Source organism: Rhinichthys klamathensis, unplaced genomic scaffold (genome assembly GCF_029890125.1).
Source record: "Rhinichthys klamathensis goyatoka isolate OS25496 unplaced genomic scaffold, OSU_Roscu_1.1 h1tg000354l_1, whole genome shotgun sequence".
In the NCBI taxonomy this organism is placed as follows: domain Eukaryota; kingdom Metazoa; phylum Chordata; class Actinopteri; order Cypriniformes; family Leuciscidae; genus Rhinichthys; species Rhinichthys klamathensis.
Genome location: NW_026606864.1, coordinates 1,485,377 through 1,510,000, shown reverse-complemented (window position 1 = coordinate 1,510,000; position 24,624 = coordinate 1,485,377). Strand labels below are relative to the sequence as shown.

The window sequence follows — 24,624 nt, the reverse complement described above, 5'->3', positions numbered from 1 at the left end:
TTATAACCTGTCAAAACCATATTTAAGGGCGTTTTCACACCTGAAAGTCCGCACCAAGGTCTGACGTTCACGTTTTGATACATTTGATACTTTCAGAAAGTTTTGGTTTGGTTTCACACTGGAATTACGCGAGCGCACTAAAGACCTTTACGTGACACACCCGCGTCCTGTCGTCATCATCTGTGTGGGCTGCATCTTCACATTGATTGGTTTGTAAATGGACGTGTGTGTGACGTCAGCGTGTCGTCAATTCGGCGGGTAACTTTGACAACATGAATGAACAGACGCATATCTCATATCCTCTCTCTCTCATCCTCTCCGAAAATATTTGGAAAGTGTCTGCATTTTTGTGCGTTTTTTCCAGTTGACTTCTTATTATGTCATCAGACCATACTTGAAGTAAAAACCTGGTCTCCTCCTCTCCCCATGTGCCACGGCTCATTTCTCCTGACACCTTCTGTTTTTCCGGCTATGCGGGAACCACCGGAGCTTCCTGTAAAAGGTCTGAAAGTCCGAACCATACAGAAATGCTTTCACACTAGAAACGAACCAACCCTTTGTTCAGTTTGATCCGGACCGAGACTTCCTCTTTTCGGCGGACCAAATTTCATCTGTTTGGTGCGGACCGTGGTGCGGGGGAGGTTTCACACCTGTCATTTTGATTCGGACCAAACTGAAAAGTCTGAAAGTCCGAACCAAACAAGGTAGGTGTGAAAGGGCCCTAAGACATCGTGAGGACCCAGAGAAACCCTGAATTAAACATATTAACAGAATAAACAGAAATATGATCCTAAACGTGTGAATGTGTCAGGGAACGCTTTAGCACTTCAGAAGCGGAACAAACATTTCATTATGATGATTTTGCACAAACGTTTGAGACTGCGGGTGCGTCCCAATTCACGTACTCATGCATATTCTGTGAAGTTTCGTAGTATTATTAGTGCACGTAGTGTGTTCACACTGAAAATTACAAATTGAAAAAGTACAGATGATGCTTATTAACAGAAAAACCAGACTCTGATGTTGATTGACAAAATAACCTTATAAAGTTCATGCACTACACGGTATAGTGCATAAGTGCTAGTGTGTCATTTAGGACACCGCTTGCATTTTTGTTTTAAAATCTAGTAAAAAAATAAACAAACCAAAGAAACAACAGAACAACGCTAAATCAAATTAGACTTACAATAAACTGAAAATTGGAAGACAGAAACTTTATCTGACACAGAATCTGCTCTATTTCTTGGTCAACAATCAAATGTCATTTCTATAGCGTTTTATATATACAATACATATTGTTTCAAAGCAGCTTTATAGTGATAACAGGAAAATAACTATTCAATGATGCAAACAGAGTTAATTTCAGCTATAAAGCAGCTTTTCATAAGCTAAATTGAGATCTCATCCAATAATGTCAGTGTAGTCAAATCAGTAATATTGCTGAATATTAATGAATATTAAGTGTGAATATTAATGTAACCATATTGTGTCAACGAGAACATCATAATCATGTTTTGTTCATGTCAGCTCCAGTGCTCAGCTCCAATTTTCAGTCTAAAAAAATTGAATTTGTAATTTCATATGCAGACATATAAACAACATAATATAAATAATACGATTTTGACAGAGTAAACATAGAAGATCTAATCAGACCCAGTAGATAAATAAGAGCTAAAAGAAGATATTTGGTGGCTGTAAAGACTGTGCCTTTCACAGATTGTAAGAAATAATTCAAATATTCCACGTGCAGTATATGAAAACTTAGTAATTGTATTAGTAAAGTAATTGCAATAAAGTTGTTATTGTTATCTAAGAAGATATGGTGTCAGCCAGGCTCAAACGCTGCAGGATCTTTTCTAACTGTTCATCACTCTCACATTTAGCAGGCAGAAACTTACAAATGAGGAACATAATTATGCAGTTAGGCAACAATATTTATAGGCTAGCTTTATTATCTTAGGAAACAAACTCTATGTGATGCTATATAAGCTAAGCTATCGGATTGGATCAAATCTTGAAAGTGGGTTGTTCAAAAGAAAATAAGGATTCTGAAAAAACAGATTAGATCACAAAATCCAATCTTGGTTTTGATCTGATCAAATCATCAGGTTGTGGTTCAAAACATTTTAGTATGATTGGAATTACTATATATATATATATATATAGTATAAATATCAGGATTATTGTTATGATCCCAGCAGAAGAGTGGATTTCAGGAACAAAAATGTAATAAAACTTGAAAACATGTCCAAAAAAAAGAGAAAACATTTGTATAATTTAATACACACCCACAAACATTTTTTATTTAGCTCTTGATTCGTTTTCTTGATTACAGAACGCAAAAGCATTGAAAAAAAGATCCACCCCACCCCATTTATAATATATATTATAAATATAATAAAATAAAATAAATAAATCTCATATTTTTTCCCTCGCCATGTCCCTTTAGGCGCTCCGTAGAGCACGGATCCAGATTTGGTAATCTGAAAAGTATCTGGATCAGGGTGATCCAATCCCATTTTGCATTGAAAAGACGGTGTTGTGACGAATTTCGACTCCCTGCCAAATTATTACCCACCTCGTTGAAGTCAGTACCTGATTGCCTAATCCTAACCCCTCCCCTAGTCCTAACCCCTCCCCTAATCCTAGCCCCTCCCCCACAACTAATCCTAAAGCTACCAATAGGGGGGTAATAATTTGGCGGGGGTCAGAATTCGGCACAACACACGGCACAAAAGTAAGATGGATCACCTGATCCTGGATAGCAAAACATGGGATTTCCAACAACTGGGCTTGAATAAGTTGGCAAAACAAAAAAATAAATAGGCAAACAGTTGCATCAAAATATTTCCATTTTTAAGTTTTAAATTCAAAGTTTAAGTAAGCAGAACAGGATTTTTATTTTATTTTCAGATTTTTATTTTGTACTCTTAACATATTAATTTCTCTTAAATTGAAAAATTAGAGTAAGCTAAGCTAACTCATACATTTCATACATATCATGTACTCTCAATTTAAATATTTTTATTGGTGGAAACTTGGCTAACTTTAACTTAATTCAGTGAATGCTAACTTGCTAATTGGTAAAACCACACTTTGAGAATATTATCATAGCATAGCAATTGCTGAATAAGTACGGCAATATAGATGATTTATCATATACCTGTTCTCCATGATGGTAACCCCCTAAAAAAAACAACTTAAACTCTTCTAAATTAGCATAGCTAAACATTAAACACTACTAAATTCCCCACTTAGCAATAATCTTGCACACACAAAAAAACAAACACATTATATAATACCTAATTTTAGCATTTACTCTCCCTTTTGACCATGGCAAAGCATGCTGGGAAATAGAAATCCCAGCCCAGTTTTAGTTAAATTTAAGTCTGTCTAAATTAAAAGAAACAAGTTCATGAAACTCAAAACAGTGAAACAATTCAGATTACTTAAAATGTGTTGTGTGAACTCAAAAGAAAAAGAAATTTCTAGCTATATACTCATAAAAGTTCATTTGATTTAACTAATTTGCTTAATTTAAGTTTACCCTACTCAGACCAATTAATTATTTTGAGCATTAGGGTTTACAGTGTCACATTATATAATTGTAAAGCTAACAAGCTTCTTTTTTGTTAAATATTTTGCTATAAAAGGTATGCCGGTGCTATATTTATATACAATAATTGCCACATGGTTTAATATTGTTATGTAATGACATTCATGCATTTTTTTAAGTGTGACTGAAGTGTCTTAATACTTTTTGGGGCCTGTAAGGTCTAGCTACTGCAAAGAAACACACTACAGTTATTCTAACGGTGCGTTTATTTTATTTAACAGTCGTGATGGACTTCAGGGCGAGTATTTGTATTTGTGTGTGTGTGTGTGTGTGTGTGTGTGTGTAGCCAAACTGGGCCGGTGTGGTTCGTTTTTCTCCACCCGTTTCCATTCGCCCAACCCCCACATACCACAAGAGCCCGCCCTTCTTCATTCCGTACAACCGAACATGATAACACCCCCTTACGAAACGTCACTCGCGCCAGAGCTAAGCATGACGGGAGTTGTAGTCCCCAGCCGTTAAAAGGCAACGGACGCTGCGCGCTTTTGGAACTACGAGCCCCAAACGTCACCACGCCCACAGACGGTTGCCATCCAATCTGAATATGTGGGAGGGGAGCATCCGCCCACAAAAGCCACAGCAATTTTAGTGTGCCTCAAATGCAATTGTGCATCAAAAAAGTGAATTTCGGGAAATGTCGTGAGTGAATTCCGCCGAATAATCTCATACAAATACTTCCGCGACAGATTAAAAAAGAGAGCGAAATCGCCCAGGCATGCTGGTTTGGCATTCATAGATATTTAAATGGCAGTGGGTGGGCCCTCGCGCAGACGGAGATCTCTGACAGACCTGCACATATATCCGCGGAGGGATATTAGTTAATTCCGGATCTAACAGCAGAGATAGGCCCGGTTTCAACGCACACGGGACCGCCGCCGCTCAACCCGATTCACGCGGACTCGCTTGGCATTTTGTGCTCCGTTATTGAAGGGTGTTTTTGCATTGGCACCGCCCTTCCTGGCGGGGTGGGTCCGTGCGTCAGAGCTGCGCCACAGTCCGCGGCCGCTGGAGCAAATAGGCCGTCCTTCTGCTGGGCTGTTGCCTGCCTTCTGCCTGCCTTCCTCGGCGTCCGGCCTTTTTTTCCTCTTAAACAACTCCTCTCCGGGTTTTATTAATGCGGAATGAGTGGTACGTACCCTCCCCTCCGTATGCGTCTCCACCCCTTAATTCTCCATGCGTGCGTCTGTGCTATCCATCCATCGATGTCCCCCTACTTTTAAATGGGATCTGCTGTTTATTTGTGCCCATTGATCAGTTTTGGGTGTTGTGCAATGCTTGTAATGGATAGGGAACCTTGCTTTTGGAGATATTGATGTGTTTAGATGTCCTGGAGGCTTTTGCATTATAAAACCTGATCTTTGCATCATGCTTTTTGGTAATGCTGGATGCTTTACAAGTGTAATGTGGCATTGCAATTATTTGATTTACAACTCCAAAATTCCTGTTTGCTTTGGTTTTGACATTTGACTTTTTTCACAGATCAGAAGAAGGAAGCCATGGCCACAGATGAAGGGAAAGCCAGTGGAGGTGAAGGGGGTACGAAAGGGAAAAGTTCTGGATCACAGGTATCAGTAAAGTTTGACTTGAAGTGGTCTGTCATTTCTGCACTGAAAGCACTTCCTGATTATTGCAGGGCGCTTGGGTGCACAGTTACACACACACACTGTTCCTGTCTTAACCTGTCATGCTGTGCAATTCTGTGATAAAACATTTGTGAACTGTGTTAGGTAACACTTTTAATCTTTAGTCGGAACAAACATTTCATTATAATGATTTTGCACAAACATACAGTGGAGTCCAAAAGTCTGAGACTGTAGTTCTGGTTTGAAATGTAGTTTAAACTGAAGAACAAACTGAAATATTTATGGCGTCAAATAAAGAATAAAGATGTAATAATCTGCTCTATTTCTTGGTCACCAATCGACAGCAAAGACATGATAAACAAGTTTTGTTTATGTCATATATAGGCAAAAGATATTTTCAAATTCTTGTACATTTTTCACTCTCAAGTATATTTTTGAAAAATAATATGATGTAATATAATATACATAACTAAAAATATATACTTTTTTGTGGAAACAAAGAGAACATGATAATCATGTTTTGATAATGTAAACACTGCTGTTATAATAAAATAATAATATAAAGTTATTAAAATATTTTTAAATTCTTGTACATTTTCACTAAAATATATTTATTTTGTTAATATAAGTTAGATTGTGTGTGTGTGTATATATAAATTAATACTAATATATATATATATATATATATATATATATATATATATATATATATATATATAAGTATAAATAAGAAATCTAATATTTGTGACAACAGAACATAATCATGTTTTGTAATGTCAGCTCAAGTGTTGCTGTAATAATAATATAAAAAATATAAGCAAGAGATTTTTTCAAATTCTTTTACATTTTTCACTCAAGTTTAAAAAAAAATATATATAATGTAATATAATGTACATAAATAAGAAATATAATTTTTGTGGAAACAAAGAGAACATTATAATCATGTTTTGTTAATGTCAGTACTGCTGTTATAATAATAATAATATAATATTATTATTATTTATATAAGCAAAAATATTTTTAAATTCTTTTATATTTTCACTAAAATATATTTGTTTCGTTAATATAAGTAAGAGTGTATGTATATATATGCATGTATATCTATCTATATCTATATATATATTAGGGCTGTCAAATGATTAATCACGATTAATCACATCCAAAATAAAAGTTTTTTTTACATAATATATGTGGGTGCACTGTGTATAATTATTTTGTATATATATAAATACACACATGCATGTATATTTAAGAAAAAAATATTATTTATATATAAAATATTTATATATAATATAAATTATATATAAATCTATATACAGTTTATACATGAAAATATTTCTTAAATATATACAAGCATGTGTGTGTATTTATATATATATAAAATAATTATACACAGTGCACCCACATATATTATGTAAAAAAAACTTTTATTTTGGATGTGATTAATCACGATTAATCATTTGACAGCCCTTATATATATATATATATATATATTAGGGGTGGAAAGGTACATGTATTCGTACCGAACCGAAACGGTACGGGCGTCACGGTTCGGTGCACGAATTTACACGGAGAATACACGGTATAAAAATAAATAAAACTCGCGTGGAAATTAATTAATGTAATGCGGAACTACTGTTAGATATGCGGGCTCTTTAGGGACACATAATCTGGACCATCGGCTTTGCTCTGAACGCGCGTTCACTTCAAACGTTGGCTTATACGCGCGTCCTATTCGCTTTGGACTGGCGTCGAACTAGACGCGATAGACGCGAATTTAACGCTCTATTCGCGTTTGGTGGGACTGCATAATGAACAGGCTGCGATGTCAAGATTGCAATGCTGGAGTGTGTGTGTGTGTGTGTGTGTGAGAGAGAGAGGCGCGGCCGCGATCGAACAGTGAGAACATAAAAAACATACTCCGTCATTTTGTTCATACAGATCATTAAACCTGCAAAGTGTTTACTTATATTTGTGTACACTCGCAATAAAACACAACATTGTGCTTTTGTCACACTGTAAACTCTTGTCAAACTGTAACCTACAACTGTCACCCAACCAAAATCTCTCTCTCTCTCTCTCTCTCTCTCTCTCTCTCTCTCTCTCTCTCTCTCTCTCTCTCTCTCTCTCTCTCTCTCTCTCTCTCTCTCTCTCTCTCTCTCTCTCTCTCTCTCTCTCTCACACACACACACTGTTTTAAAAGCTAAACATATTTATCCAACTCCATTTCAAAACAGTCTGTGGGTCCCATATCGCATTTGCTTTCATTTCTCGTCCTCGGAGCACTAATCTTAAACATTCTACATTGATTAAAAAAGAAAATCGAATGCGTTATTAATGGTAGTATTATTTTATACAGAAATCAATTATTTATAATTCAGATGAGAATAATGTTACATTGTTAATTAATAATGTTAATTAAAATTAAGGAAAACAAATATATTGATCTGAAATATAGCAAATTAATTTTAAATTAATTCAGGTACAATTACCAAACATATCGCAAGGTCTTTTTGTCTTTTTATTAATTTAATTAATAAACGAATTATATAAAACTATTGTCAGTGCACTACAAATAAACTGGTTCTATGCCTTTATTAATAAAACTTATTTAAAAAATACAATGCCTTCTGCATTTTTGTTTTGCTTTTCCCTCCATTGTACCGAAATCGTACCGAACCGTGACGTCTGAACCGAGGTATGAACCGAACCGTGACTTCTGTGTACCGTTCCACCCCTAATATATATATATATATATATATATATATATATATATTAGTGTTAATAAGTATAAATAAGAAATCACATTTTTTTGACAACACAGAACGTGGTAATCATGTTTTGTAATGTCAGCTCCAGTGTTGCTGTAATTAAAGCAATAATTATAATAATATAAATAATAAGCAAAATACATTTTCCAATTCTTTCCAATTTAACACACAAGTATATTTAATTTGTCAAAGTAAATATAAATAACATAATATATATATATATATATATATATATATATATATAATAAATATATTATTTGTAATGGACATTTTTTAGAAGTATTTTCATTAGTGTTTACAGACTTTTGCAACCCACTGTACTTTAAATATTTGTTAGTATAATATTAATAAGTTGGTTTTAACAGAAAAGCCTTTTTGTCATGAAGAGTTTGTTTCTCGAGCCTTTGATCGGGAAGTGTAGAGACTGTGGTTCACACACCCACTTACTCTTCCTGTGAACCCGCCCACATCTGCTGACTCTGACATCTCACTGTGTGTGTGTGTGTGTGTGTGTGTGTGTGTGTGTGTAGGATGCTCAACCGTCTCCTCTCGCATTGCTCGCAGCGACGTGCAGTAAAATAGGAGGTGTTGGCAGCGAGGGTCAGGCGAACACACAACAGCAGATAATAATCGACCCGAACCAGGGTCTTCTTCAGCTCCAGAACCCCACGCAGCAGCTCGAGCTCGTTCCTGCACAGTTGACAGGAAACGGCTGGCAGATCATCGCAACTTCCCCTGCAACTGCAACCAAGGACAACATTGGCACTAACGTCATAACCAATGAAGGCGTCGCGGGGCGAAAGATCAAGGCAATCGGCTCGAATAATTCCCCTGGCGCACAGCAACAGCAACAGTTTCAAATCATCCAGGTGCAGAATTTGCCGAACTCGTCGGGTGGGATTCAGTATCAGGTCATCCCGCACCTTCAGACCGCGGACGGACAGCAGATCCAAATAAGCCCCAGTAACCCTTTAAGCGTTCAGCCCGAACAGATCCAGCTCATTCCCACCGGAAACAACCAAGCTATTTTGGCCACGCCCCAAAGGACGGGATCCACCAGCATTGTCACTCAAAACCAGTCGATTCCGCTTCAAATCAGGCCGTCGTTTCCTCTGCAACTGCAAACCATTCAGGGTACGCAAACGCCTATGGTGACCACGTTGCCTATTAACCTTGGCGGTGTGACTTTGGCTCTTCCGGTTATCAATAACGTAGCAGGAGCGGGAGGTTCGGTTCAACTGGTCCAATCAGCCGACGGAAGTATTTCCAATGGAAACCAGCTGATAGCAACGACTGTCACTAGCGCAGCAGAATCCACCGGCGTTTCGACCTGCACGACGACTGCGACGGGCACCAATTCGGTCGTTGTGACCTCTGCGGATGGCATGACGTTATCCTCAGCGTCCGAAACCCAGAAGGACGGTCAGTCGGGTGATGCAGACGCTCAGAACTTGGCTCAGTCCAACGGCCTCCAACCTGCATCCGATCAGACTGGCCAGATCCAGCAATTTCAAATCGTGGGGCATCCGGTTCTCCAGCAGATCCAGATCCAGTCGCCCCAGCAGCAGCAGCAGTTAGTCCAGGGCTCCATACAGATCCAGCCCGGCCAGACTTTACAACCGCTGCAGCAGAACCTCCAGCTTCAGGCCTTCCAGAACCCCACGCAGGTTCTGATCCGCACGCCCACGCTCACGCCGTCAGGGCAGATCAGCTGGCAGACCGTCCAGGTCCAGAACGCAGGGATGCCCCAGCAGCTGACGCTCGCCCCCATGGGGTCGAACGCAGGCGGCGGGACCTACGCTCAGATCGCCCCGCTGACGCTCGGAGGCTCGCCCATCACGCTCACCGCGGCCCAGCTGCCCTCTGGCACCGGCGTGCAGACGGTGAACATCGCGGGTTTGGGCACGGCTGGAGTCCAGGTGCAGGGCGTCCCGCTCACCATCACCGGCGTGCAAGGTAAGACCCGCGCGTCATGTGACACCTGTTGGAAACAGTATTTGTTAATATTTGTGAATAGTATGTGAAATCAGGAGTGTTTTGATTAATAATTGGATTAATAATTATATTTGTGTATAATATTTGTGTATAAAATGTGAAATCAGGAGTGTTTTGATTAATAATTGGATTAATAATTATATTTGTGTATAATATGTGAAATCAGGAGTGTTTTGATTAATAATTGGATTAATAATTATATTTGTGTATAGTATGTGAAATCAGGAGTATTTTGATTAATAATTGGATTAATAATTAGATTTGTGTATAATATTTGTGTATAGTATGTGAAATCAGGAGTATTTTGATTAATAATTGGATTGATAATTATATTTGTGTATAATATGTGAAATCAGGAGTGTTTTGATTAATAATTGGATTAATAATTATATCTGTGTATAGTATGTGAAATCAGGAGTATTTTGATTAATAATTGGATTAATAATTAGATTTGTGTATAATATGTGAAATCAGGAGTGTTTTGATTTAATAATTGGATTAATAATTATATTGTAATTTAATATTTAAGTTATTTATTTGGAATTTATCACCTTTTTTATTTACATTTAAGTTGGAGAATCGCATTAAAAAAAAAACATTTCCACCCCAAAAACAAAGGGAAAAACATATATATAACGTATATGTAACGCAACATCTAACGCGCAAGCAAATGAAACCTGTTTTAGGACTGTTTTTTGCATATATGATAACAAAGCATATTTTCCTTAAGAATAATTGCTGATTATTTATTTATTATTTTTTGCATTACAGTTATAAAAAATAAAATAAAATAAAATTAAATTTGGGGTGGGGGTGTGCTCTAATTGTCATTAAAAAAACACATTAAAGCAAAAAAAATATATCATTAAAAAAAAGAAAGGCCAAAAAAATATAATTGAATTTTTCCTAGGCTTTTAGGGTAAATATGAAAATGATTCAGCAGCACCAATCAATAAGTTTTGGGATAATTATCAAAATGCTTTTAAACATATATCCAAAAAGACAAATATATTACTTTCAACTTTGAAGATATTTATACTTTTAACCATATGTGAACTGTTTTTGATGTTTAATTTGAAAAATGACAGACTCTGTAAACTAGCGGAAAAGTATAGGATGAAATGCAGTGATGTGTTTTCCATAGTCTCTTTATTACTCATGAAGTAAAACGGCAAATCAAGGCAATTATATTTTAGAAGTCAGAGTCTGAATGCTGTTTCCAAATCCCTCGTAAGGTGTCAGATTTCAGACTCTTTGTTACTGCCCTTTGCAAGTTTGGTTCCACCCTGGAAAAGAAAGTTTCAACAGATTTCTCCTGGAAGTGTGTCTTACTCGGGTAGCACTGCAACCGCCGTGACTCACTCATTTAGGACACTAAATTATATCCAAAGCTTCCTTTTTCGTTATTTCCCAAAACTTGCAAGAGTTATTCGTATCCATATGCGTTTGAACAGTTCTTGCAATTAAGCATTCACTGAGTGATTTAATCAAAAGTGCTGTTTGTGAATTCCCACAGGTCAGCAGCAGGGTCAAGATGGGGTCAAAGTTCAGTCCACCCCAGTGACGGTCACTGTGGGCAACATCAGCAGCACGACCCTGAACGCAGTGAGCCCAGACCAGGTCCAAAGCCCGTCGGACCAGGAGGGTCAGCCCAGCAAGAGGCTGCGCAGGGTGGCCTGCTCCTGCCCCAACTGCAGGGATGGAGAGGGGAGGTACGGCAGAGCATAACAACCGGGAACAAGGAAAGGAGTGTAAAACGAGAGGGTTAAAGCAGAGGAACCGAAAGAGATTAAACGGGAGGATTAAAAGAGTTTGAGTAGAAAGTTTTTACACACCTTTTAGTTTTTGGTTTTAAGCACCACTCACAGAAAATGTCAAATGTTTTTTGGTAACACTTTACAATAAGGTTAACATTACAATAAGTTAACATGAACTAAGAATGAACAATACTTCTACAGCATTAATTAATATTTGCTAATATTCCTTTCAACATTTACTAATACATTATTTAAATCAAAGGTTGTATTTGTTAACATTAGTTAATGCACTGTGAACTAACATGAACAAACAATGAACTAATGTATTTTTTTAACTAACATTAACAAAGATTAATAAATACTGTAACAAATGTATTGCTCATTATTATTTCATGTTAGTTAATACATTAACTGATGTTAACTAATGAACCTAAAGGCCTGTTCACACCGGGACGAATTTCGCGCGCGATATTCGCCGACGTTTAACGCCTCGTGACTAAACAAAGGGCGCCAATGTGAGTGTGCACACCGACGCGAAAAACGCCATGCGTAAAAGCGTCATTTTTAAAAAACGCCTCAGGGTCGTTTTTTTAGTTTGACGCGCCGCTTCAAAAAACTCTCCGACCATTGAGATTGGCGCTTTTGCTCACGTGTCTGGAGCTTCTGAAGTTACAGTAAAACACAACTTGGGGGCGCTTAAAAACAAAACGGTCTTGCCGAGCACACATACGTAACGGCGAAGAAGATATACGCCAAGTAGCGTCTACACTGCCTTGAAGAAATAAGACGAGGAAGATGCAAGGCCAGATGAATGTAGAGCTGCTGGTCTCGTTGGTGTCGGAACATAAAGAACTACATGACAAACGCGACAGCGACTACAAAAATCTTGATAAAAGGGAATGTTATGGAGTGGTTTCGCAGAGCAAATGGGCGCCATCTAATGTCAGGGAATGAATTTGCATGTTCACTCGGCTCATCGTCAGCGATGTGAACACAAAAAACGCGTTGAAAAACGCGGGCGAATAACGCACGCCGATATTCGTCCCGGTGTGTACGGCCCTTTATTGTAAAGTGTTACCGTTTTTTAGTAGATAAGACTGTACAAAACTGCACACACAAATCTCGAGAGCCTTTTTTAACTGATAAAAAAGTATTTAACTTAAAGGGATACTCCACTTTTTTTTGGAAATAGTCTCATTTTACAACTCCCCCAGAGTTAAACTGTTGAGTTTTACCGTTTTTGAATCCATTCAGCCGATCTCCGGTTCTGGCGGTACCACTTTTAGCATAGCTTAGCATACATCACTGAAGTGGACAAGACCATTAGCATTTCTCAAAAATAGCCTATTTTCAGGCGCTGCGTCATATCATTACGCCTGCTGCACTCATGGTACGGGAGTAAAGTTTCTTGATTATTACGCAGGAATGAGAGTATAGTTCCTAGCCATATCAGCCTAGAAAAACGCAACTTTACATTTTCCGTCGGTCTTAGTGCACGATGTAACTACAGAAGAGTCAAGTTTTAAATAGGAAAAATATCGAAACTCTTTGGTCATTTTTTTTTGAGAAATGCTAATGGTCTTGTCCACTTCAATGATGTATGCTAAGCTATGCTAAAAGTGGTACCGCCAGAACCGGAGATCGGCTGAATGGATTCAAAAACGGTAAAACTCAACAGTTTAACTCTGGGGGAGTTGTAAAATGAGCCTATTTCCAAAAAAAGTGGAGTATCCCTTTAATGTTTTTGTGGGTTTTGACCAGGTGAAGCATTTTTGAGCATTAGTTGTGTGTATTCCTCTGTTTGGACAGAAACAACAGTGACCCCTCCAAGAAGAAACAGCACGTGTGTCATATGGAGGGTTGCGGGAAGGTTTACGGCAAGACGTCTCACCTGAGGGCTCACCTGCGCTGGCATACGGGAGAGAGACCGTTCGTCTGCAACTGGATCTTCTGCGGGAAACGCTTCACCAGGAGCGACGAGCTACAGCGGCATCGCAGGACGCACACAGGTGCACACACAATCACACGCAACGCACTTCTGCACACAACAGGGCGGGAAACATTCACAGGAAACTACAGGCTATATTCCTCATTACTCGTCTGCCATTTTATACACTCACCTAAAAGATTATTAGGAACACCTGTTCAATTTCTCATTAATGCAATTATCTAATCAACCAATCACATGGCAGTTGCTTCAATGCATTTAGGGGTGTTGTCCTGGTCAAGACAATCTCCTGAACTCCAAACTGAATGTCAGAATGGGAAAGAAAGGTGATTTAAGCAATTTTGAGCGTGGCATGGTTGTTGGTGCCAGACGGGCCGGTCTGAGTATTTCACAATCTGCTCAGTTACTGGGATTTTCACGCACAACCATTTCTAGGGTTTACAAAGAATGGCGTGAAAAGGGAAAAACATCCAGTATGCGGCAGTCCTGTGGGCGAAAATGCCTTGTTGATGCTAGAGGTCAGAGGAGAATGGGCCGACTGATTCAAGCTGTTAGAACAACTTTGACTGAAATAACCACTCGTTACAACCAAGGTATGCAGCAAAGCATTTGTGAAGCCACAACACGCACAACCTTGAGGCGGATGGGCTACAACAGCAGAAGACCCCACCGGGTACCACTCATCTCCACTACAAATAGGAAAAAGAGGCTACAATTTGCAAGAGCTCACCAAAATTGGACAGTTGAAGACTGGAGAAATGTTGCCTGGTCTGATGAGTCTCGATTTCTGTTGAGACATTCAGATGGTAGAGTCAGAATTTGGCGTAAACAGAATGAGAACATGGATCCATCATGCCTTGTTACCACTGTGCAGGCTGGTGGTGGTGGTGTAATGGTGTGCGGGATGTTTTCTTGGCACACTTTAGGCCCCTTAGTGCCATTTGGGCATCGTTTAAATGCCACGGCCTACCTGAGGATTGTTTCTGACCATGTCCATCCCTTTATGACCACCATGTACCCATCCTCTGATGGCTACTTCCAGCAGGATAATGCAACATGTCACAAAGCTCGAATCATTTCAAATTGGTTTCTTGAACATGACAATGAGTTCACTGTACTAAAATGGCCCCCACAGTCACCAGATCTCAACCCAATAGAGCATCTTTGGGATGTGGTGGAACGGGAGCTTTGTGCCCTGGATGTGCATCCCACAAATCTCCATCAACTGCAAGATGCTATCCTATCAATATGGGCCAACATTTCTAAAGAATGCTTTCAGCACCTTGTTGAATCAATGCCACGTAGAGTTAAGGCAGTTCTGAAGGCGAAAGGGGGTCAAACACAGTATTAGTATGGTGTTCCTAATAATCCTTTAGGTGAGTGTATATTCATATCAAATTTTCGTTTTTCACAACTCGTCTGAGCTCTTATGCCCTGTTCACACCTGGTATTAAGATGTGTTTTGGTCGATCGGATCACAAGTGGACAACACTAAATACAGGTGTAAACGGGTCTAAAACGCTTTGAGCTTGTCCACTTTCAACCGCTTCCAGAGTTGAAAACACATTCGACCGGATTGCTTTCGTAGTGTAAACGCTCATGTGGTCGGATGTGTTCAAACAGCCACAAAAGACCGTCTACTCTCCGTCTACTGAACTAATGCGTGAACATTATGGGAAGAGCGCTAGACAGACGGGATTTAAACTTTGTCGGCTGGAGACCCCAGTTTGGTATAAAGATGAAAAACATACCAAGCACAATGTTCTCTCACCATTCCTGATTTTTAAAGGGATAGTTCACTTTGAAATGAATTTTTGGTATGTTTTAGCTTACCTCAAGGGCATCCAAGATGTAAGTGTCTTTGTTTCCGCAGTAGTTTCAATTTTGATATTTTTAGGTCAAGCCGTTCTTGTCTGTCAGTCATATAATGCAGGTCTATGGTCACCACCTCAAAGAGCATGCACAGAGAAGTCCAAATTAAACATGATTTAATGACTCGTAAATGTAAGTACACATTGATGGCCTAAGACACGAAACGAGCGGTTTGTGTGAGAAAACGAACAGTATTTATATCGTTTTTACCTCTTGTAAACACAGTCACGTCCAAGTGATCTCTCGCGCGTGTACGTCACTCATACAAATTTTTTATTTTAATTTTTTTACGACGGTTTAAACATCCCGGATAAGCGCAAAAGAGTACCATTTTAATAAGCCGTCTTACCTACAATCTCTGTTCTGTGTAAACAATGAGTGACGTACACGCGCGAGAGATCACTTCCGGCGCTTTCCGGAAAAGACCGAAGCGCCGGCGCCTTCAGATCACTTGGACGTGGCTGTGTTTACAAGAGGTAAAAACGATATAAATACTGTTCGTTTTCTCACACAAACCGCTCGTTTCGAATACATAATGTCGCGTCCTTTCGGAAAAACATTTGCATCGCGAGCACGAATATGAGGCCTTAAAGGGTTAGTTCACCCAAAAATGAAAATGATGTCATTAATGACTCACCCTCATGTCGTTCCAAGCCCGTCAGACCTCCGTTCATCTTCGGAACACAGTTTAAGATATTTTAGATTTAGTCCGAGAGCTTTCTGTCCCTCCATTGAAAATGTATGTACGGTAAACTGTCCTTGTCCAGAAAGGAAATAAAGACATCATCAAAGTAGTCCATGTGACATCAGTGGGTTAGTTAGAATGTTTTGAAGCATCGAAAATACATTTTGGTCCAAAAATAACAAAAACTAGGACTTTATTCAGCATTGTATTGTCTTCCGGTTCTGTCGTGGACCCTTTAAAATGCTGAGAAGGCAGCTCAGTAACACAGCTGATATGAAAGTGGGTTATGCTTACAGTTTATGTCTCATTTGCCATAATATCAATATATATTGGCAACGAGCCACCCTGATCTCTAGCTATCTGTAATGTATTGCCTGTTTTTTCTTGCTCTGATCTGAATAAACTAACGATTGTCTCCGTCCCGATCAGGTGAGAAGAGGTTCGAGTGTCCGGAATGCTCCAAGAGGTTCATGCGCAGCGACCACCTTTCAAAGCACATCAAAACCCACCAGAACAAAAAAGGTGGGGCGGCACTTACCATCATCACCACAGATGAAATGGAGGAAGAGGTGGACGAGGTCCTGGGCTCGCCGAGGATCGTCACCGTGGCGTCGCTCTCGCAGGATTCGAACCCGGCCACGCCCACGACTTCAAACAATTTAGAGGAGGAGTTTGAGTAGCTTTCCCTCCAAATATTATCGTCTAAAAGCACCACGATATTGTTTGTTCTTCTGTTGGTTTGTTTATGTTCTTCATTCTTTTTCTATTGACGATGGACAGCTGTTTGAGCGTACTCGATTTTTCATATGGAAGTTTAATACTATCAAATATTATGACAAAGAATAATCTAAAGGAAATATGGAAATAGTATGAGCAGTTAAGAGACATAACATGCGCGTTGAACGAAGACGTTTCGAGTAGCACAAGAAGTACTAAAGTTCCCAGATGCTCCGGAAGATGTCGCTATGCACAAAAATGATATTTATCTGTTTTCGCAGTGGTTACGGATTAAATACACAGTCGGGGATGAGAATCTCGGAGCTTTACGCATTGGTCTGTGGGTTTGCGTACGATCAGGCTAGAAAGATGAGCTGCGAACAGATCTTTAGTACACGTTTAGAGCCTCAGCACAAGCTTGAAGAGCGACGCCGTCTGATTGGAGCGCGTTGCAAGGCGTCAGCCAATCACAGCCTCGCGCACAGAATGTGTTGATTATCAGCAGTCAAACTTTTATGTAGGAGAAACGAGATTATAGAGACGGGCTATTTAAAGAAAAGCACATTAGATTTACAAATAATGCATTCCAGTTACGATTTCTTTAGAAAGGAAAAAAAACAATCTAGCTTTCTAAGACATGCTATGTTAAATGAAGGCAATACTATAAAGACAATCTTTGTAAAACCATGTTTACATTACCGAGGGGTCGAAAAGGTTTAAGAAAAACACCTAGAGAAGTTCTCTCTTATCTCAAGTCATATAAACTGTACTCTGATGCCTTAAAACACTGCAGTACCGCTACGTTACGGCTGGGTAGGGGGACGTGGGGCTTCGACTGTGTTTTCAAACATATTCGTGCCCAGGTGGCCGCGTTAATCTTTTTATACACGATGGCGAACACTGTGGCCAGGGAACGAGCGCGATGATCCGCTTCAGCCCTCGTCCGCCCAGGTAAAGATCCTCCCGACCCGTTCATGTGTCCTCCTGTCGCCCGATGACTTTAGTGCGCTCTCCAAAGAGATTTGACCCTGTTACGTGCACCAATCCCCTCCAAACCCTCCCTCTGGACCGCTACGGGACGTCTCCAGGTCACGGGAAACCATGAAGCCACTTAGATGAGTTTGATGTTCAGAAATCTGTGGTGTGGCGTTCTTCTTCGTGAGGTTTATGTTCTCCCGCTCTCGTTTAGTTTGGTTCGTTTTCATTTCAAACCCATTTTTTTGGTTCTCGCACAACACGAGTACATGCCACCTGTGTGAGTGTGTTTGTGTGTCTAATTTATTATTTATCCTTCTATTAGTATTTGCTAATGTGTATTGTGCGCTGTTAATGCAGTTATGACGTGCTGCATGGTTCATTTCCTCTAACGATCTCTATTTAGTAACGATTTGCTATTTCTAAACGTGGTCCTTTTAGAAGTAAAACCATGGCTTTTAATTTATCTGAAGTTTCCCACCATGACGTGTTTCAAATGGAGAAAAAAAAAAAAACAAGTTTAAAAAGAAATGGTTGAAACCAAACAATTACAAATAGATGTTTTTGGTAATTTTTTCTGTGGCGAGCGATTTTCTTTAATCTTTTCTAGTGACACCTCATTTGTAAATCATTTTTCTAAGATGTTCCTTTGTCCTCATGGCATTTGATAATGAATTTTTTTGCCAGGTTAGCCTGAAAGGCTGCAGTTTATTGATATTTTTAAAATAACTTTGTACAAACGTGTTATGTTAATGGGTAAAAAAAAAAAAAAGAGGAAAAAGAAAAAAATCTTTGCCTGCATAACACTTGAAATTAAAGTGAGTAATTCTGTCTTAAATATTTCATGTCTATGTCGAATTCTTTATTTCAGTCTGTGGTTTTATTTACAGCTTGAGGTTCAATATGACCGAATGTATCCTGAATTACAGTATTTCTTTCTTGGTAACACTTAACACACTTTACATGGACCTGAGCTATGATGCCTGATTGTATTTTAAAGCAATAAGAACCAAGATGCTGTGGTTACTACATAGCTGGCAAGGTTTCATAAAATAGACATAATAATAATTCTTCCGCTAAGCAATGTAAGTTGGTTATTAGCAATGTTCAGCTGAATGCTTGCCAAGAAACACACGGTAATAAAGCAGTAATACCGACGTAATGACGTCACAAGTGCGAAAGTATTCGAATTTCGAACTCGATATGTTCGGTTTCGAACGCGGCTCAACTACTCAGACATTTTTTATACAAATTACAATTAGACATTTGTATAAACTCGATTCAAAAACAGTAGTTTTAACTGAAGTACGGCATGTCACGGCGCTGATTGACAGGTCATGTGACGCTACCGATGTCATTCTGCATCTGATCACCCACACCAGAAGTTGTTCGTCTCTGAGGATCTGTCGAGTGGTGAAGTCAGTGACAGGAGGGCAGGAGTGAGGAGGATGAGGATGATGATGATGTGTGCAGTGGCGGAGCCAGGATTTTTTCATAGGGGTGGCCAGGCAAGGGCCAGCAAACAGTCTGGGGTGGCATATAAATCTAAATTATTTTAACATAAAAATTATTTTAAATAATGTATTGGACTGTTTTAGTGCCTTCCTACACAACTGAATACAGTTCATTTGTACTTAATTGTAATTGAGATAGTAGTGAAGGAATCATGGAATACTGAGTGAATTTGATCTTTTTTTAATTATTATTAGCTACTACCTCCAGGCATATTAATAAAGAGTACACACACTATAGCTAAAGTTCAACTTGCTCAGTTAGCTTGGTTCTGGTTCTCAAAACCCCCAACATTGTTGCACCTTCATGGATGAGACATGCAGATAACTACTGTAGTTCGAAGATTATTTAACCTTCATTGAATTTTATATAATCAATTAACTCTTCAACTTTCTATATTAGTTGTCAAAATAAAGAATCTAATCCGTTCTATCATACCTAAATTAAAAAGGGGGGAAAACATCTCTTTTGAATCTCTATGTCCAAGAATGTGAACAAGGCGGAAGTAAACAGCACATAAATACCAGAATGTAAAATTAGTTATTTTATGTATTTAAAAATGATAATTTTTAGTTTTGCCTTTACAAATTAACGCAAAATTACCGCCTATCTTCTAGTAGCTTACAAATGCACAGTGCTCACATTTATTTGAACATTAAAAAAAATCACATAGCCTGTCAGTTTGTGCCTTAAATTGTGATTTCACATGGCAGAATATTTTAGTCGAGACATATGTGACGCATATATAACAAATACATGCATGCATGCAGTTTTGACACAGATTTGATCGCCTTTTTGATTATTTCATGAGTTAGCTAATTGAATTACTGCTACAGCACGCCACATTGCGCGTGATGTGCAAGTACAGTACAACGGCTGTCAGGACAGGAAAGTTAGTTTTACTGACATTTGTTGACCTTACAACATCTCATCTTACCACAGTTACTGATTCAGGACAACGCGCTTTTCTCCGCATCTGACAGAAGTGTCACAAGCTTTCACACAGATCTTTCATAATAAAAGTAGAATCAGAAAAAAAAGAGAATTACGTTGTTGTTTCTTTGACTGCAACCCACCAGTTGAGAAACATCGAATCTATATTTACTATGCTCCGATCACTGCTCAAGCTCATTCGGTACCCGTACATCTCCGCACTCGTTTGACTTGCGCCTGGCGCTGAGGTGAAGTTGGAGTGCGCGTCTGAAAAGTCTCACGTTTTTTGTGGTCTTAAAGCGACGGTTCTGTGTTTTAAAAACAAAATTCTTGTAAAAATTAGAGCGAGACAGAAACAGCAGTTGTGAGAGGGGTGGCCAAAGGGGTGGCCAAGCCAAGGGTGGCCATGGCCACCCCTGGCCACCCCCTGGCTCCGCCACTGGATGTGTGGAGGTGGTTTCCAGACATGGGGACTTGTGACTTGGTGACTTGGACTCGAGTCGACTCGAGTCGCTATTTTTATGACTTGTGACTTGACTTGACATAAAATGAAATACTTGAGACTTGACTCGGACTTGGAAGTTAAAGACTCGGGACTTGACTTGACTTGAGACACGATGACTTGAATGACTTGAGTGTTAATCACATCATGTTTTCAGTTTGAATATAAAATATATATAAAAAAATGTTTTAAAGTTGATCACGACACTATCATCAGTCATACCTCGTACCTTACGCACACCACGCCCACTTAGATCAGATATCACATCAAAATGTCAGCCGGAGGGGTACCGAGGGTCATTGCTTTCGGCTTCAAGAATTATTCACACCATGGCAAAAGACGAACAGCGCTTTGCAAGACATAGGCTACAACATTAACATTGCGGACAGCCAGACGACAACCTCCAATTTCGTCCGTCATTTGAAGAGCCATTCTGCCCAGTAAGTGCTTGTCAATTTGTTAATGTTAGTAGTTAGCTAATGTAATAGCTAAAGTAGCCATTAACCCTTTCACAAGTAAGTTTAAACTATTCTAACTGATCCACCAGCGTGAGTTTTTCTAGGCGACCGTTATTTAGAACCTGTCACTCACTTTAGTGTTTCATGGTGACGCGTCATTGCTTGTCAAGTGACACAGCGCAACCACAACACAGCGCTGAATGAATGATCTGCTTTTATGTCATTTTTCCTGTTTTATTCAAAATGTTCACAAATGTATTAGCTATAACATGCAACACTGATATTCCGATTGTCAAATATGTGTAAGTGGATGTGTTTTGTTGTTTAAACACCTTTATAATGATCGCGTTAGATGAGCTGTATGTGCGAATGGGCGGTGCCATGTTAACGTTAGTTTACAACACGTCAATTTCTCAACTTCTCACGAAATACATGAAAGTAAGTGACCGGTGAACTGGGAGAAGAATAGGGTAAAATGTAAAGCTACTTACACAATGTGTATCTGATATGAATAAAACGTGCGTCTTATTATAATGGAAATGATTATTATTGACGCTTCCATAGACATCATCAGTGTATATTTTACAAACTACAAATATATTTTTTGCTAGTAGTTATGTGTATTTAAATGTCTGAAACCTAAAATAAAAATGATGTGGTTGAAAACACTGAACAGTTGTGATATATGACAGCACTGAGAGCGTATGTCTCTGGCTCAGCGCCAGCCAACGCGTTTGAATTCATTGATAAATAACTTACACGAAGCAGAATAGTGGGTCATATGTCTAATGCTTTTTGAAAACTTAAAAGGGGCATATAATGCCATTTTTGTACAAGCTAATATGATTCTTTGGGGTCTAAATTAAAAGTTTGTAATATACTTTAATTAAAAATTCTCATTAGTATTGTAAGAAAACACTTATTTTACTTGGTCAAAAACAGCTCTGTTTTCAGCACGCCGTTTCAGTGCATATGACTTTAAATGATAATTTGCTCACCCCGCCCCTCTGTTCTGTGCGTACACCGTTTGTAACACAATAACACAATAACCATAACGCGTTGTTCAGTATAAACGTGGAATTATGAATTATATTGAGAACGTCATACATAGAAAACATGCCGTAATGTACCCTGAGTGTAAACCTTAGACGCATTCATTGTGAAGTGTGCAGCTAGCGATTTGCAAAGATATAAATATTAATATAAAGTTGAATAAAACGTTACACTCACTTCAGTTCTTCTGGAGATTCAGCAGGAACACGAATATCTGGTACCGATCTTTTTTCATGAGCAGCTACTTAGCAAATCCAGCTTTATACTCACCCTCGTTTATAAAGCAGTCTGGTGTGTGAAATGATTCGGGCAAACATGAGAGCATTGACGTTGCTCGTGGGGAATATTCCCTTCGAAAACAAACTCAGCCACTGCGTCTTCAGCGGTTCGGATTTAGGAACATTAAAATGACTGTGTTCGTTATTACACCCAAGAACAGAACACCACAATCGCTTAGACGCCATTCTGCTCATAGACAGTGCTCCAGCATATCAACAATGACCGCGCCGGTCCGCGCAGACTATGATTGACAGCTCGCTCTCACGAGCGAGGGCGGGTCTGTGTTGAAACGCGGCTGTCATTCAACAATCGTGGGAGGGGCGTCCGACCGTGTGACGTCACAGGCTCGAACGGCTCGATTTGAGGCAGGGGAAAACATATAAGGAGATTAAAACAAAACCACTGGATGGATTTTTATCATTATATGATGGTTGTGTACAGGCACTGCCAACACACATTTCAGTACAATCAACTTGTAAAAGTGCATGTACCATTATATGACCCCTTTAAGGCTTTCTTCTTCATAAAAGAAGTCGGACATCACATTTTTGTATACATTTTTATTTCTTTAAATTAGTAAGCTACAGGACACCATCTTTCAAAACATGACCTGCGTGAAAGAAAAAAGTGAATGAATGCGTCATTGTTCCCAAATGCACTTCCGAATGCGCCTCTGTTCATTTCAAACCAAACTGACGCCCATAGATCAAACTCTGCAGGTAAAATTACAATAATAAGGTGACTTGACTTGGACTTGACTTGACCTACTACAAGACTTGACTTGACTTGACTTGACATAGCCTGTGACTTGACTTGACTTGACTTGCCCAGGAAAAAAATACTTGGGACTTACTTGAGACTTGAAGGTTAAGACTTGAGACTTACTTGAGACTTGCACATGTGTGACTTGGTCCCATCTCTGGTGGTTTCATGTGGGCAGCTGGGCGGATCTCTTTTGTTCTTTTCTTCATTTGATTGACAGCTCTGTACCTGCAGTGCGCCAGCAAAGGGGAGCTTTTATCCACTTTAACAGCTGCTGTGTGTGTGTGTGTGTGTGTGTGTCATACACTCACTCAGTCTGCATCGAGACAGGAATCGAGCACCTGTCTCGAGTCTACAAAAAATGTTCATGACATGTCTCACCAGTTTTATGTTAATATTTCATACTGTATGATAAACGGATAATGAGATTCATAGATTCTCTGGTTGGCAATTCATGACTCTCAGCATTGAGACAGGTTTGCAAAAAAAAAAAAAAAAATCCATCTATCTATATCACAGATAAAAATGTTGAAAAGCCAAAGGAGGACTTTAAAAAACATTTTTCAAATGAAAAGAAAATTGAACAAGATTTGCCTTTCAAGAAAATGGCTTTTCATTTTTAGTTTCATTTTGATGAAGGGATTCATCTGTTGTATCTGCACTTTATATAATTTGTCCTTGTCAATTTTAGGCAAATATATGTTTATGATATTTAATATAGGAAGTAAGGCTTTAGATGCCATCTATAAGACACTTTACTCCATTCATATAACTCAATATCAATACTCAAACTAAATCAGAGAGACAGGAAAAAAATGTATAGGTTGTGTCCAAAATTAAAACAAAATAGGTTTAACTCTTTATCATTAAACATCATGAATTTATTTCAAAAACTGAAATACTTAATTTCACAACATAAAAAGACCATGTAAAATGTGAAATAAAAGGACCTTTATTAAAACTCTCCAAGAAGTTTTCAAAGAGAAATTGTGCAAATAAGAGAACGTTCAGTAATGTTACAAGCTTTTATGATATCTCTGTTTAATATGCAAGAGAACAGTATGATTCATAAAAACGAAATTAAAATCAGAAAAAGTTCAGTAAAACATGGTGAAACTCCTGATTTGCATATCGGTGTTAAACCGTCAGTGTTTCCAGGATAACTTTAAAAGTGTCAGGAGTAAAACGTGGAGTAGATTCCAATCT

At 38.8% G+C, this 24,624-nt stretch overlaps 1 protein-coding gene across 2 annotated transcripts; it reads left to right on the top strand.

The window, feature by feature from the left end:
- Positions 1–4,158: 4,158 nt before the first annotated feature.
- sp4 (sp4 transcription factor) lies at positions 4,159–17,383 on the top strand. Of its 2 annotated transcripts, none has more exons than XM_056232736.1 (6): positions 4,159–4,744; positions 5,096–5,181; positions 8,501–9,926; positions 11,482–11,677; positions 13,532–13,731; positions 16,657–17,383. In XM_056232736.1, exons 1-6 carry the CDS (start codon positions 4,738–4,740, stop codon positions 16,905–16,907), a joined length of 2,166 nt encoding a protein of 721 aa, XP_056088711.1. In that variant the 5' UTR covers positions 4,159–4,737; the 3' UTR covers positions 16,908–17,383. The 2 variants fall into 2 exon arrangements, with proteins under 2 accessions (XP_056088711.1, XP_056088710.1); XM_056232735.1 differs by lacking the exon at positions 4,159–4,744 and adding an exon at positions 4,779–4,991.
- Positions 17,384–24,624: the final 7,241 nt, after the last annotated feature.